Consider the following 16,772-nt stretch of genomic DNA (forward strand, 5'->3'; position numbering starts at 1 on the left):
GTCACTGAACAGACTCTTCTGATTGTTTATGGCCGTGTGCAGAGGATGCCTGGCATTGTCCATAATGTCCAGCAGTTTCTTTAATGTCCTTTTCTCTGCCACTGTCACCAGAGTGTCCAGCTTCATGCCGACCACAGAGCCAGCCTTCCTGATCAGTTTCTCCAGCCTGGATGAGTCCTCCTTTGCTGTGCTGCTCCCCCAGCACACCACAGCATAGAAAAGTACTCCAGTAACCACCATATGTAGTCTGGGTCAGATGTAATATGAATGCATGCTGGTGTTTCTGTCACATAAGTGCGTGACTCATCCTGTAGGCCTGATGTGCAGTCAGTGATTTCATTTATTTGGAGGATAATCGTCGGGGGATCAACCCTAAACCCGGTTTCATTCATGCGTGGTGGTGATCTCAGAGGATCGCGAGGTTTGTAAGACGGCGCAAACACTTGCAAACCTACCGTTACCTCTCATCCAACTATCCTCTTTTTCTTCTCTGGATTTCCACCTGCCCGGCTCGTCCTACACTCACAGAAATCAAGACTTGTCAGTGTAGGTTTGAGTCTAATTGACAGTTTCGTTCACGCTTCAGTGTTAAGGCTTTTGCGCCAATCCTCTCCCCTTCCCCGTTTTCATCGCTTTCATAATTGCCACCAACATAATGACACAGTTGCTGTGGCAACCATGTCTGTGTCTCTCTTCTCTCTCTCTCTCTTTCTCTCTCACACACACGTACACAAACACACTTTGGATCTTCCCCTCACTTTACCGGCTGCTTTAAATTTTGCAAGTTTTCTTCCGTTTTTTCGGAGAGGCTTTTATACATTCTTTTTTTCATTCGTTATATTTTTTTTTACTTCTTCGGGAAGAACATCAGTCAAATCCCTGGTCGACATTTTTTTCTCCGTTTATGTTTATTTATTATTTTTATCAGAGCCAGTAAAACGTATGCAGGCCTTCAGGGGCGCGCAACTAAAGATGGAAATTAAATGGAGGAGAGTAAAGATGAACGCCACCAGTTGAATGGGCCTATTGACCATCAGCGCCGAGCGGAGCGCGGAGTCTCATCAGCGCCTGTCTGACCGGCCAATCACAGCGTCCCCCCCCCCCCCCCCCACTGGTGGACCTCCGTGAGGCCAGTCGCAGTTTAGGCGGTGTAACCTATAGGCTATCGCGTGGAGACGATTAACTGAACCAGTCTTAGTCAGTTTCTAGATGGAGAAAGTGAGCCTGGCGGATATTTTGTTGGTGAAAAGCTTCACATTTTTGCGCACCTGACATGCGAATCCGGCTACTTTGCGTGCTGTCCGGGATAGTTACTCTGCAGGCTAACTTGTGCCGCACACCAGGCGGAAATTTCCGACGTAGTGTGTAGATGAAGTGCTTTGTCACATGTATCAGAAAATCTCAGAACATCTCGTTGTTCACCGACTCTCTCTCCCCTCCTCTCCCGCTCGCGTCCCCCCCCCCCCCCTCTCGTCTTTCCGCCGTCATGATGGATTATCAATAGCCTGATGGAGACACAACAAGCGCGATCGAGATTTGCTGCACTTCTAAAACACACGGGCAATTAAAATAAGTGGCGCATCCAGCAACAGTTCACCATCTTCTGCTACAATAACAGGCTGCCATCTGAGAAACCGCTGAGATACAGTGCGCAGGCTCTTCCAGCGCTCCTCTTCAGCATCAAACCCCCCAGAGCAGCGCACAGGTAAGGCACGACATTATGCACCTTTTATTAATGCAACGCCAATTACGGAATTGCAATCAAAGCTGATTGATAAGTGCTCTGTGTGTTTGTGCGTGCATGAAAATTGAGTTTGGCATCAGTTTAGACGCATCCGCTGACCTGGAGGCTGTCAAACAAAAACATTTGAATGAAATCTGCGCCACACAAAACATCTGCGGGCTTTATTCCGCGAACACCTCTTTTCCCCCACCTCTTAATCACTTTAATCGACAAGTGGCAGCAAACTGCGACATTATAACCATATTGGTATTAAGAACACTGATATCACACGCACACACCGACTCATCCAGCCGGACTACACACACACCGGCACGGATACACCCACGCACTCTTAGCCTACTGATAGATGCAAGTCATGTCCATAACCCGCATGCTTGTTTGTTGCAAGTTGCAACTTATTAACACAATGAAGGATGTAGTGTAGTCTGAGGAGTCTGTCCACATCCGTTCGTCTGATGCAAAGTAAATGCGCAGCATATATTCGCCGGTGAGACCAAAAGCAGCCGCTGCTCCGCGCGGCTTTCGCTGCAATTAGACGTCTTTTTGCGCACACGCAACACACGACTTGTTTGCGCGATTTCTCCCCCCTCCCCCTAAAGGATTCACACCACAGTGCGTTTTGCAACAGCACGTCTAGAGGAAAAAAAAGGGGCCATTTTGTTTGATTTTTTTCAACAAACACCTGTTGAAATGATTGCATGCCCAGCCGTTTGCACAGCTCCTGCAGTGAAAGAGGCCCCAAGGTTCGTTTGCTTTGACACACTGACAAATCTAGGAATTTGGAGTTGTAAGTGATTGAGTTGTCCTCCCTCCTGTGGCCATGCAAGTCAGGGCTGCTTCCTCACACATGTGAATGTGTGCCTTTCACCCCTTTGGTACAGTTCTTCCTCTCTCCCTCCCTCTCTGCTGCATTGCTTCAGCACCACACTATACAGACATCTAGAGGACCAGATTTATGAATAATAGCAGGGGGGGATTGTTTTTGTTTTTTTGCCATGGATCAGTCTTCTGTAGTTTAAATACATTCAGGGTGAAAATTTCAATGTTGGGCATCTGCATATGCACGTTTAGCAGGAGCGGTTTAAGGATTTGGTCAAAAAATCCTCATGAAGTGGAATGATTGAGAGCAGAGCACAGACATTACGGTGACGGGAGAGTTGGGCAGCGTTGGCGGATGACGGTGCGAGGCATCAGGTGTCATCGTGTTGAGAAGGAGACGTGCAGATGTGACTTTGAAATCTGGTTTGGCTAATGGGTGTAGATTGGATTCTACCTCCCTTCTCTTTCACTGCCTCTTTCACTCACACACAGACAGAGCTGCAGTGCTATTCTGAGAGAGTTAGCTGCCTCAACCCACGCACAGAATCTGAGAAAGAGAGAAAGGCAGAAAGAGGAAAAGGAGGGGAGCAAGAGGAATAAAGGAGAGAGGCAGAGACCGACTACGAGGGGGTTTACAGAATGCCAGCTTTATTCTCTCACATGCATGCATGTACACACTCGCACAGTAAAGGGTTTCTTTACTGTTTCACATTCTTTCCCTCTTACTCTTCCAACAGCGGTTGATTTGCAGTTCTGATTAGCACTTCTCTTCTCCTCTTGCGTGTGGCATGGACTGTGTTTGCAGATCTGTTTGGTGGTGCTGTTTGTGTGATGTGTTGTATTGGTAAGTGCTGGGAGAAATGTACTTGATTCTGTGCCACCCACACACCGCCCTCCCACTCATGGTCGTCTCTGCATCTATACCTCTGGCTCTTCCCGCTCGCCACAGTCTCTTTGCTCATTTAAATCCCTACCCAGCATTTATCCCTCTGCTCCCGTTCTCTATCACTGGCTTTTCAGGAGAGTGTTCCTCCTGCAACCAAACAGGCACACTAAAACACACGCACACACACTTGCAGCTTTCCACGATGCACATAGCGCATTTAATAAAAATAACTGTGGTGTGCGTGTGTGTACCCAAAATGATCACACACACTCACAAAGAGGGTCAGTAAGTGTGGAGAAGAGGTTGCAGAGCTGCTTTCTAATCTAATGTCTCTCATTTGTATTGCAGTGGACATTTGGCCAACGATTTTCCAGATTTGTCCGTACGTAAACCCGAAGACAGTTGTGGAAATCAAGCAGAACGCTTAGAAACGACAAGAAGGGGGGGGGAAAAAATCACCCGGAGAACTCCTTTGGAACATTAGTCAGTGGGAGAGCTGCTGTGCTTCGTGTTTCTCATTTTTCCTCCACTGAACTCTCCTCACAAGGTTAGAGGAGCATGTAACTGAAACAAGTGGAGCCCTCGGTGATTTCAGCATTCTGTCTCCCCCATCTGTGCCTACATTCTCTGCTACAGATAGGGACATTTTGATAATTACATATAATTATAATTTCTGTGGGAGACAGATCTGCCTCTGTCTATTATTGCCAACACCTCCAACACAATAACTTCACACATTTACATATTTCTCCACAAAAGTGATATTCTTTCAACATCGGAGACAAATCAGGAATAATTTTACTTAGAGAGACATGTCACATGGAGAAGCAATGTGCCATTCACTTCATATCTAATTAGCGACACAGTTGAGTGACACGGGCAACATTTTGTGCCTACAAGCTGAAGGCAGAGCACTTAAAATCATGACATTTGCCTCATTTGTGCAATGTATTTTACAGGCTGGGAGTCGTTTCTTTGCTTTATGATTACTCCCAATTTTCAGTGCTTGCGGTCTTCTAGCACTTAACCAGAGCCATTCTCATTATCACCCACAGCCCAGTCACAGTAACGGTCCGTGCCAGGCGAGTACTGAGCACAATAATCCAGCCATAGAAAAGACTGAGATAAAGTACACAGTGTATCTATAGATGTGATGGGTGCCGAGAACAGGCTAACGTGGAGATAATGCGGTACTCTATAGAAACTAGGCCACACTAATGGACAGTATTTATCAGTGGTGCAGTCATTTATTTCCATTTAATTGTTTACTATGGCAAAAAGTGCCGAATATATAAAAACAAAATAGATTTAATATCTTTTTCCTTTTTTTTCCCCCCCAGAAAGGATTTGCTTACAGGTTAAACAAGTGCCATTTCTGAATGTACGTAGTGCCAGGCTGTAAAAGGAATGAAGAGAACAGATAAACTTGTTTACATTTAACAAAAAACTGGCCATAGTCTATTCTTTAAGTGCCATCAGCGCAGGAATGTACAGGAATGCCATATTCTATTAAAAATACTTGCTCCTAACTTTGTGGTTGCAAAGCGTAATTTCACCCCTGGTAGTAAATGAGATGTTTGTTCTTTTGTTCAGTAGGGCATGTAGGATGAGGCATTAAGGACTAAAAGCATGAAGATTGTTTTCAATCTGTGCTTTTTACAAAACTGCATCCATTTGAGTGTTCTCGAATCGAGAGGGGTTTTTAGAGGGCAAGAGATGAAGTCATTACACTTTCAGAGCTCCCTTCTAACAGGAAATTAAAAACATTTTAATACCATTATCACCAATTATTGAAACTTACAAAAACATTTTGATACTGTTTGTACAGTTTTTTTATTTTTATTGTTCCCGACCTTTTCTATTATTATAACACCTTATAAATACGAACAACACAAAAAATTTCAGATTTCATCAGCCAGCATTAGTGAATGAAACTCCAGTACCCAGTACATGCTGAATGCATCACATGCCAATTTAGTGGGTTAAACTGCAGAAGCGGATACACCGTTGCAACTGCATTGACTCAATAAAAAAAATAGATGTCTTAGTCATGTAAAAATGCCGCCCACCACCAATCTCCGAGTCCTCGCTGTCTCCCTCCTCTCCCTCCTCACTGCCCCTCTTGCTACCGTCGTGGAGGCCTCTCCGTCCCCACCTCCTCAGCACCTAGACCGATCAGGGAGACCGTTCACAGAGGAGCCCGACACTGGTTCCAGCTCCTCGCTCATACTCCTCGCCATCCAGGCCAACCTCAGGCCAGCTGCTCTCCAAGGAAGGACAAAAACTCCAGAAACGCTCCCAGAAACCGCAGAGGAAGTTCTAGAGACTCCTCCGAGACCCCTGCCCCAGGTAATGTTCCCCAAGAATGTAACTTCAGCAGAGGCCCTCGCACCTCCTCTAGGTGCAGCCCAGGTGGCACCTGTAATGGATGTATGGGTGGATGGATGCAGAGGATATTACGATGTAATGGGACACTTTGACAGCGCTTTCAACTGTTCCAAGGACACATTCATCTATTGCTGCGGAACCTGCCACTACCGCTTCTGCTGTCCAGACCGAAGTCGCCAACTGGACCAGGACAACTGTAAAAACTACGACTCTCCGGACTGGGCCAAGCCACAGACGGAGCCCATGATTACACCAGATGACTTAGGTGACCCAGACTTTGATCCACTGAAGCAGCAGAGCCACAACACGGGCTTTGTCATCGGTGGCGTGGTTGTGTTTATGGTGGCTGTCGCAGTAGGCATCAAGGTGGTCTTCAACAAGGTGCAACAGGAAGCCAACCAAAGGGACCTGAACATGCCCAGGTGAGGCTTACACGTTTTTTTTTTTTTTTTAAATTTCATCACACCTCATTGCTGAATTCAGTACTTCATTTTGATGTATGAATATTGTAATGAAATTAGGTTTTCAGGACTCCATAAATGGCCTACATTCATCATTCTGGGCCCAGAAAAATGTTATTAGTCATCAGCTGAAACATATTTGATCTTCATCGAGTGACTGCTGCGGAAATCGTGGCTGTTTTGATTTCCTCTTGGCTTTCTTATCTCATATATGGGCCGTCGTCTTGGCAATAAAGATGGGTCTTTTGGTGTTTTTACTAGTTGCATCAGTCATGGAAGATGACAGTTGTAGACCAAAACGAAGTGTTGGTTGATCCCCTCAGGGAAGCCCTGCATGTTATTTTGGTTTCACATTTTCCATATTTATTCATCATTGTACTTAAATTAACCGCACAGTTAACTGGTGATTATAACCGGTGTAAACCCTAATGTCCGACCACAAGCTTAACATTCACATTTATGTATATTTAAGCATTCATCCTCACATAGATGGCTGATATGTTGCTTATTTGCAATCCAAAAACAGCATTCATGGGAGGAAGAATTTAGTGCTGTTAAGGTTCAAAATTGAGGAAGGAGAGTACAAACCACCCTTGGTCCAGAAGTTCTTGGTCAAACAATGATTTTAATGAACACACGTGTGGGAAGACAACTCTGTACGCAGACAGCAATTGATCTTCGACTTCCTCAAAGCATACACAGATTTTATACCGTCAGGGCTTGATTTACTGACGCCCCTTCATGCGTCACAGACAGGATATATACACATACGTCAAATCAAAACCACAACGACTTTTAACACAGTTTAAAAAGAACATCGTCTTCTATCTTCATGGCTGGCACTTCCTGTCTACCTTTCAGTTCTTGTCTTGTTCCTCTTTCTTGCCGAGACAACAAGGAACGGTTCCTCTTTTACCGAGACAATTTTGCAGTTACAGCCAGACATGACTAAACTCTTTCCTATAAATAAATCTAACTAATGTGTGTGTGTTGACCTCACTCAGCCTCTATGTCACCTCTCGCACTTCTGACCTTTTACCAGACCAGAGGCTCACTGAGACTATGTGTATGTCCTCTACTAAATAAATGTTTTAACCAAGAACCTCTACTAAAACCTTAATATAAAATGACCTGATATAAGTGTTTTGTAAGCATGTATTGCAATTCCTTCTATGTTCTAGTTTTCCCTCAGCATGTATCACCTGAACAGTCACGTCAGTGAAGCTTAAGACCTTTAAAGAACCTGAACATCAACTCAAATAAGCACAGATATGCAATATGTATAAAATAGTTATAACTGCACCTGGAATACAAAGTTAACATCATCATAAACATCTTAAGGCCATCTTAAAGCTATCTGTTACATTGCTAAAGCAATGATCATACTGCAGATTATATTATCAATGCAATGGTACTGATAATAATTATTTAACAATAACAGTAAAATAATTTCCCTGCTCCACAGTGCCTATACCCTGTTGCCATTTTTATCTCATGTTTCCTTTATTGCTTTTTTTATGGCATCTTTAGAGCTCTGGTGGACATGTTGCGGCACCAGTCGAGCCCAGTCCAGCAGGATGAGAGAAACAACAGCGTGGCTCTGGCTGTAGGAGATGGCCAGGGGACACTGGGGAGACCGCCGAAAAATCTCTACGCCCCCGGGCTGCCCAGCAAAGACAACAGATGTGAGAGTCTAGGGCTCGTAGCGCGTTAGTGAATAGCACGATCAGAGGTGCACTTTTGTAACAGCATCCTCTCTTTATGCAGAGGCACTTTGTGCTCGTCACGTCTGTAAATGGATGCAGCTTTTTTTTTCTGTGTTCCTCCATCAAGATGTCTTTATGAGAGAGAATAAATTAAGAATTTTCAGTAGTGATGTGCTAAAAAATGAATCTTTAACCTCGGTAATTTCTCTGCGAGGGCCATGGTCATTTATAAATGATTCTTTTGGGGTCCTCTGTGTCTCTAATTCTCCACTTCAATATTAAAGTAGTTAATTGCACAAGAATGTGGAGATGGGTGCTTATGTGATCATGTGAAAATGAATTGATTTAGGTAGATACGCACGTAAAGTTTCCTTATTCCTTTTAGTTGAAGACACCGCTCAACTGCCTGACATCCATTTTGTGAGCTGATTACTTCATGTTCTTTTCACTTACAGTGGGCAATTTGCAACACAATTTCATCCACTCATCAGGCTCCAGTCCCAAGCACACTGCAACTATCGGTAAGGCAGCTGATGAAAGCCGGGCTCCCATGTAAATTGCATGTAATCACTTGGATGCTTCATTTACTTCATTCAGCTTCGTTTGGAGCTCAAAAGTAGACTCATTCATTTCAACAATAATAATGATTATCATATTTTTGGTTGCTTGTGTTAGTGCTGAAAGCAAGTTCAAATCTGTCGCTTTCAGTGAATGTTAGAAGATTCACACTCTGCTATGTGCATCGCGCTATATCCAGAGGAGCAAATCTCATTTAACACACCGTCGTCTTCTCCCTTTGGTCTCTGCAGAACGTACACCTCGGATGAACAATGCTCAGCTGGCAGCTGGAGGCACCCTGCTCTCCAGTAAGCACAACAACACCAAATCGCAGCCTTCCTTCCACCACTCCCTGCACAACCTGGCCCAGCTGCCGCCCTCGTACGAGAGCGCCACCAAGCCTGAGCTCAACAGATACTCCTCACTCAAACGGCTCGGTGAGTATCGCGCTTTTCCAGGAATGAGACATGTTCCGTCTAAGCTGCGCTCCCCTTATGCTGCTTTTTCTGCAGCTGTTTCGTAAGTGCTGAAGCAGAGCGACACTCTTGACACGGGTGCTGTGAAATGCACGATGCATCATTATGTGCTCATGCTATTTACTGTGGTGATAAACAATTCAGAGAACTTTTGTTTGGCTTGCAGAGAAAGGTCTTGACGAGTACTCATCTGGGTACTGCACCACCAAGCGCCGGCCTCACACAGCCCAGCCGGCCCTGCAGTCGTCTCAGCACCACCTCCACTGGGGTGGAGACTACACCCTCAGCGGGCGAGGGACCCTCCCCAGACATGCGGCTCGGCCCTGGATCCCACCGCCACCTTCTGGCATGCCTGCTTCACCCACTCCCAATCCTTACCCTTTGGATCCCCCAGAGCCCCAGCACAACCCCAACTACGACACTCTCTCCAAGCCTCCGAGAAAAGTTAAGTCCACCGACCAGCTGCTCAACATGGGTGATGTCCCTGGAAACACCGGGACTCTGTCCCGGCTCTCCAAGAACCAGCAACACCAGTACTACAAAGCCATGGCTGCCTCCAATAAGAACTCCAACACGCAGACGCTCACCAGGAAGACCCAGGACAGACAGGACAGGCAGGACAGGCAGGAGAGACAGGAGAGACAGGAACGGCTGCTCATGTCCCCAGACCATTTGGAGGAGAGGATGGGCGTTGGTGGGATGGGTGTTGTAGATCCGTACGCCCACACGGGAAGCGGGATCGTCCCCACCCTGCCTCGCCAGCAGAAGGCCCAGTCCCAGCAGAACGTCTGTGCAACGCCTTCCCTCGACCGGCACCACATGATCAAGATGAACTCTCATCCCACGTCCGGACGGGAGCAGGAGAGGACCACGCCTATGACGGGGCACATGAGCGGGGGCATGGGCTGGGCTGGGGAGGGGCCCGGAACCGGAGTAGTCATGGGAACGGGAACACTAGGAGGCCACAGCGCCCGGAGGATGGCTTTCGCAGCAAAACGGCAGAACACAATTGAGCAGCTACATTTCATTCCCGGAGGGGGCGGTGGGGGGTCAGCAGGGAGCGGGGGAGGAGGCAGTCAGGGGATCAGGACGGGGAGTAAAAATGAGGTGACGGTGTGAGGTCAGTGCCTAATGTAGAGTTTAGATTAAAGGGACAGGAATATATCACCCTTCTGCATTTAACTATTAGACATTCAGCTACAAGAAATACAACTAGAAGTATAAAGTATTGTAACAGTATAATGTGTTTAGGCTATTCAAATTAGTGTTATCTTGTAATTAAATAGCTTAAATATGACTTACTTATAAAAACTAAAAATTAGGTAGGGGACATCTGTTCCAGTTATGTGATAGCCTACATCAGCCATATTTTGTATCTGAATTTGCCGCATTGCCATATACAGAGGTGCCATTACTTGTAGAAGGACTGACTGGGAGGGTGAAATAAAACCGACAGAAATGCCGTTCATACTTTAGTTTTTATATATTTTTTTCAAAAAGTACTCAGGAGCCATATTAGATAGGAAACCAGATGATATTAATGAAAAAACAGGGTAAAGGAAGCGGAGGCCTGTGTGGAATATCCTGTCACAGAATTTCAAAGAACTGAGCCAACTACCTGGACTGCCACTCCGCTCGGTCCTCACCGACGAAGATTTATTAAACTGACTCTCAGATGAGGAGCCCGGTGGACCGGACGAGGCTGAATGATGAACTGTGCGCCTGTTGAACTCTTCTGCACCGACCTCGTGCTGACTTAGTGAGACAGAACTGATTTTTTCTTTCTTGCTTCCTGTATAACCTAGAGGACAAGACGGGCTCTGTTTCTGAGCGACACGCAGCAGTCTGACACAACGCCACCACCCGACAGGAACTGAGGACGTATCCACATTACTGATCTGATTCCATGGGTTGCCTACTTTTCCATGTGACCTTAGATTAAACCTCCAGAGGAACTCACAATCTCATTACTGTTACACTACGGGAGCGTAAGCTGATATAAGATTATGGGTGAGTTTTTCTCAATGTTTTCATCTATAGATCAGGACCTACCTGTTTGAAAAAAATAAAAACAACGGGCTACCAAATATTATAGAGCCATCAGTCACGGCGTTCCAAAAATTCTTGACATACACATACAAAATCAAGAGATAAAAGAACAGACGTATGTGTTCAGTTTACCAATAAAGAGGCAACTCGCTCTAACGAAGAGCAGAGGCTTCTCCACAGAGCACAAACGATAGACCATGACGCAGAGGTTGCACTTACACAACTGTCCTTACAAGCCATTTATGGAGATACAAAGAAAATCCCACACAGGAAGCTGGTCTGACAATCACCATTTAATTATTATCACCAGGTGACAAGTTATTAAAAAGTCAGCAACATTTTGTACAGACAGAAGGATTGGCTTCAGAGCAAGCCGAAACCCTCAGAGTCAAGAGCGAGGGCGACCTGAGGTCCTCTCCTGAGCGGCTCCAGTGTGCCATACAAGAGACTCGGATGGTTAGGAAGCCCTTCCCATCTTCAAGACAAAGACCTTGCTGTATCATAACGCACTTCAGCCAGTATGAAAAAAAAAACAGAAACGGAAAAAAAAAAATCTTCATCAATAACAACGCTTTTCAATACTAAGGGCTATCCTATATACTGTAGTATGTGATATCTGTGGTCCATATAAAATGCTATCTCTTTCTATTGATTTTGTGTTGATATTGTCATGATGTATTAAGTATTAATGTGTACAAAAAAACAAGAGAAATTTAAGCACAGTTCAACGAGAATCAGAGACTAAACTTTGCACAAATCTAGCCCCTGATATTTGCACCAGATACAAGCACACTTTGTATCGTGTCCTCAAGGTTTACATTCTGTACAAGCACGGCTGAACGTGTGACCAATCAATGGAAGGTATTATACTGAGAGAGGATTTTCTTTTTTCTTTTGCTTTTTTTAAACAGAAATCGTCGGTAATAACGCCGATCAAAGAACGAACTTGCACCGGCTTTCTTTTCTTTTTTCTTTTTCTTTGTGTTCAGTCATGTGGAAAAGCTACAGAGATGAAATGCTGATAAACAGAAACACATTTGGACAATCTTCCTACACACAGTGCTAAATGTAGTTGTTATGAATATGATGGAGTGTTATTATTAATAATTATTATAACTGTTATGGTTATTATTAACAATTATCTTACGATGTGATGTTCTTTTACTTGGTGGGATTTAAGTGTTTATTGTTTTTAGATAACTAGCATTCTCGCGACTAGTTGGTTTTTCATACATCTGGTCATAAACTTGAGTTTTTAAGACATTCCAAATCTTGATGCATGCCAGCTCCATTTCATTGAGAGGCATTTTTACAGGATGCCTGGATTTTAGGGTCATTGATGCCTTTATGGCCATTTTTCCAGCTGTATGTACTGTGCCTAGACATCGGCCTTATGACTTCTTGATCTTAAGTGATTACTTAGGTTTCCACTCTGGTATTGAATAATCTGCAGCCTTCTAAACGTACGCGTAGATGACGGCGAGGGATAGATGAGTTTGGGATCGGCCAGAAGTGATTTTAACATCACACGCAGTCTGCTGTCTCCTCTGCGGCAGCCTGCCCCAGTAACTTAAAAATGGGTTGTACACGCTGAACCCATGATGCCATAATGTATGTATGTATCGAATGAATGTTTATTACACAGGTTGGAGACAAAACAGGCGTCTAATGGAAACCTGATTGCTTTGAGTGCAGTGTCTTTTTCAGGGAAATAGGACAGGTGACATACAGTAGTGTTAGACTTTTTTAATAGAGCCACAAAAGGTCTGTAGCAAAGTCTGTAATATCTCACAAGCCATATCCATCGAAGCTCATTATCACAATTTTATAAATGGTTAATCTAATTTGTGCAAGTATTGTATTTTGTATAGCTAGTACAATCAGAATATTTTAAGTGATCTCTTCGGCATTAATTTGAAGATTCAGAAAAATTCTGTGTTAGTATTTAATGATCTGTACAGTGCCAAACTCATAACATTTTGTTGTCTTTTTATCGTCACACCCTCCTAGATGGCCACAGGGGTTATTTACTTTTTTCACAGAGGAGAGCGAATAGACAGCCGAGTGAAGCTGAAAAGCTCCTTTTCAGAAGGAAATGAATGAATATGGTGTGTGTTTTTAGCCATTATGAATTCATTTAGAGTGCGGATTCTTTAATGGCCATCTGAAGCGGACAGGGACAGTGTCCAGTATTGGGGGAAAAAAAACAATTCATGGATTAATTTTGACGCCTATAAATTTCGAAACGACCCTTTTGTTATTGTTTAATGCATTGATCCCCTTGGATACGACAGTGACTTACAAAGAATTTGTATAATAAAGTTGGTGGGAAAAAAAACTGTGATTCTTTTCTTGCGTTAATGCTCGTCTTTTCAACTCTTCTGTCTGGGTGAATTCAGGACTTCACCTGCACCATACTTTAAAGTGCTTCCCAACTTTTTCTTTTGTCATTAAATCATAAGAAAAAAAAAAACTCCATTCCCAGTCATCTCAGCATGGGACATGTTAAAGATGAGCAGCATTCAGTTTCCTTGTAAATACATTAACACCGTAAACCGAGTTATCAGCATCGCACTTGGGTTTCAAATGATACTTTATTAATCCCCGAGGTAAACATTGTTCCTTTGCATTTCAAAGCACTTCATAATACCTACAAACACCCTCGAGTGCCTGTTTTCTCAAACCTATTTAAGACTTAGCAATATATCACATTGACGTGTGTGCTCACTGGGTGCACAATGAAATCATATCTAAGCCAAGGTGTGAATAATGAGCTCTGTAGTTTAGATAAACGAGCTACTTTTCAGTTGTTTTCAGAGCTCTTACCTGCACGAACGTCTTAATAGTGCAATATAAAAACAGTCTCCGATGATGAAAATGTCAAGTGTGTTATTATCATAAACAATATCTGCTCTGACATATTTACAGTATAATATTGCACTATATATTATATAACTGCGACAGATTATTGTTTCTCACGTAAAATCTGCATGTAACTAGTAACCTGATCAAATCTAGTGGAGTAGAAATAAAACACTGCTATGGAAGCTTGCTTCTGTCACTGAAGTGTATTTATTTATTGATTTGTAACAATCTGTGAGTCAAACTTTTAGGATAATAACCAGATCTGACACCAGTGGCTTGCTCAGCATCAGTATGTTAATAAATATGGGTTATCATAACAGTAATCATAAGGCAAACTGGTGTTTTATAAGGAGTCAAACTAAAAGCGCCTCCTATATTTGGAAAAAAAAGGCCCTTTTAGTGTTCAGTAGGTTAGTGAGCACACAGACTGGTTGTATAATAAAATCCCATATCATCTGCCTGTGAGATGTTATATAAGTTGCAGTATGGCTATGCAGTGCTACTGGGAGCGGACAACTGCACTTTTAAATAAAATGAAAAAGGTGGAATTGTTTTCGTATAATTTACAGCTCGAGATCGTCTGGGCTGCAAAGTTATATCACTGCTGGACGTGCTGGATTCCTATGGTGAAACAAGGGCTCCGCAGCTCATATTTAAAACCTCCTGTGAATACATTTATTGCACTGAGATGTATGAAGGGGCAGATAACAGCCACCGTGCTGACACAGAAATAATTCTTGCAGGGGCTACACAAGAGGGCACAAAAATGATTATGTTTGATTTAAGCACTATCTGCCTCTGATGCGTCAGAGTCGTAGTTTGCACATTTCACCACCAGGAGGTTCAGTGGCTCCAGGATGAGCTGTGCAAGAAGGCTTTGCTCAGACTGTAACTCACCCTTAAAGCTATTTCTGTTGCTTTACATGGGACTGACAAAAACAAAACACAGAACATAATATCATCTGACTGTTTGTAGATATCAGTAAATGCACTGCCCAAAATGTCCAACGCCTCTCAAAACTCATATTAACACACCATAAACAAGTACCTGTGAAAAGGTTTGAACACTGTGACTCACTCATTTTTCTTCCTTTATTTTTACTGTTTCCAAAAACAGTTACATGTGCATATTAGGTATGCAGGAATGAAAAGAAACAAAAATATGTTTCATATTTTGTTTACATCTTCAAAGTTTCAAAGTCACTACTGTTTGTCTTTATCAGTTTTTTCACATTTGGCTATGTCTGCTTCAGATCATCACCTGGAGGCTTTGCAGGTGTTGAAAGCATTCCCACTGGTGGCTTTTCAGGTGCCATTCAATTAATTCCAAAGCATCTCAGCTAGTTTTAGGTCACATGACTGTAGAGGTCATCTCATGGGCCACCCAATCACTGTTCATGGTCAAACAGACCTTGTAGAGCCTGCACGTGTGATCTGAATCACTCTATTTAAAAGATATTTAAATTATAGTTCCACTCCTTCAAAATTTAGTGAGAAAACTACTCATACAGATATTTTCTGTTTCCATTGTTCTTTATGTCCAGTCCTCTTGTTGCTTGTCCCAAGCAATTCTCTTAATTGCTCTCCTTCAGCAGTAGTTTCTGTGGAGCAATTTATCTCTAATTCACGCAAAGAGTTGATGCTGATGTGGTTTTCCTACTTCAGCACTGGGAACCATTGATGTGGGATCTAATCTGAGGTGGTGTTAATTGGTGACTTCTCAGGTTGGTAACTCTAATGAGCTTTGCTGCTCCAACAGACTCAACAGCTCTTGCTCTTCTTCCTCTTTGATGGGGAGATTCACATAAAAGACAGTTTCTTCACAGCGGTTGATGGTTTTTGCAACTGCGATCGAAACTTGCAGAGTTAAAAAATAGATTCTCTTTACTAAGCTGAGTCATAATACGGACTTCTACAGTACTCACATGACGACATTTGCTGTATATGAGCTCTATCTCAGCACAGCACACCTGATGATCTCGAATACACAAAGATGGCAAGAAAAAGATAACCTGAAAACACATCCAATAATGTCTGAAGCTAACTACAGTGCATTTTGTAGCACTATGTACTGTAGTGTATTCTGTGACATATGTCAACCTGAGTCATTTCAGTTTTAATCTGCACTGCAACAGCAAACATTGTAAAGACAGTAAAAAATATATATTGTTTCCTATAAATGATGAGAAGTTAACGAGGAGCTAGATAAATTTACATTAATATCTAAACTGCAAACACTGATCATAAGAGATTCTTTGCTCAGTTTTAACCACACTGGTTAAAACTGTTAAAACCCAGAGAGGCGTGAAATTACTCACCCCTCTTGTGACTTGGATAACTGAATCAATTGAAAAGAATAATAAAATGATTATTTAGTCTGAGGATGTGCTTCCTAAGTCACTGTTTTGCACAGATTTGGTAACTACTAAACATTATTAAATAGCTTAGTTACCCCCGACCTATTGTTGGCAATCAAACACTGAACTGTGTTGTGCAGATTTGTTGTTGAGATAGAGGGAAAAAATGCCTTTAAGACGTATTTACTCAGTATACAGTCAGTTATTTGACTCTGCCAAGCTTACAGCTGCAGATCTATTAAACTGCAAGCTGACTGTATTGAATTACATTACATTTTAATTATATAGTGCCAAATCACAACAACAATTAACTCAAAATGCTTTATATTTTTAAGGTAAAGATGGTACAATAATACAATAAAATACAGAGACAACCCCAACAATCACATAATTCCCTATGAGCAAGTGCTTTGGCGACAATGGGATGGAAAAACTCACTTTTAACAGGAAGAAACCTCCAGCA

At 43.0% G+C, this 16,772-nt stretch overlaps 1 protein-coding gene across 1 annotated transcript; it reads left to right on the plus strand.

Moving 5' to 3' along the window:
• Positions 1-1,460: 1,460 nt before the first annotated feature.
• shisa7a (shisa family member 7a) lies at positions 1,461-13,406 on the plus strand. The gene is made up of 7 exons (XM_080896514.1): positions 1,461-1,705; positions 3,798-5,798; positions 5,952-6,259; positions 7,829-7,983; positions 8,460-8,525; positions 8,814-8,999; positions 9,205-13,406. The coding sequence occupies exons 2-7, from the start codon at positions 5,508-5,510 to the stop codon at positions 10,155-10,157; spliced, it is 1,959 nt and encodes a 652-aa protein (XP_080752640.1). The 5' UTR covers positions 1,461-1,705; positions 3,798-5,507; the 3' UTR covers positions 10,158-13,406.
• The last annotated feature ends 3,366 nt before the right edge of the window (positions 13,407-16,772 follow it).

This window comes from Rhamphochromis sp. 'chilingali' (assembly GCF_963969265.1).
Source record: "Rhamphochromis sp. 'chilingali' genome assembly, chromosome: 11".
Classification (NCBI taxonomy): Eukaryota; Metazoa; Chordata; class Actinopteri; order Cichliformes; family Cichlidae; genus Rhamphochromis; species Rhamphochromis sp. 'chilingali'.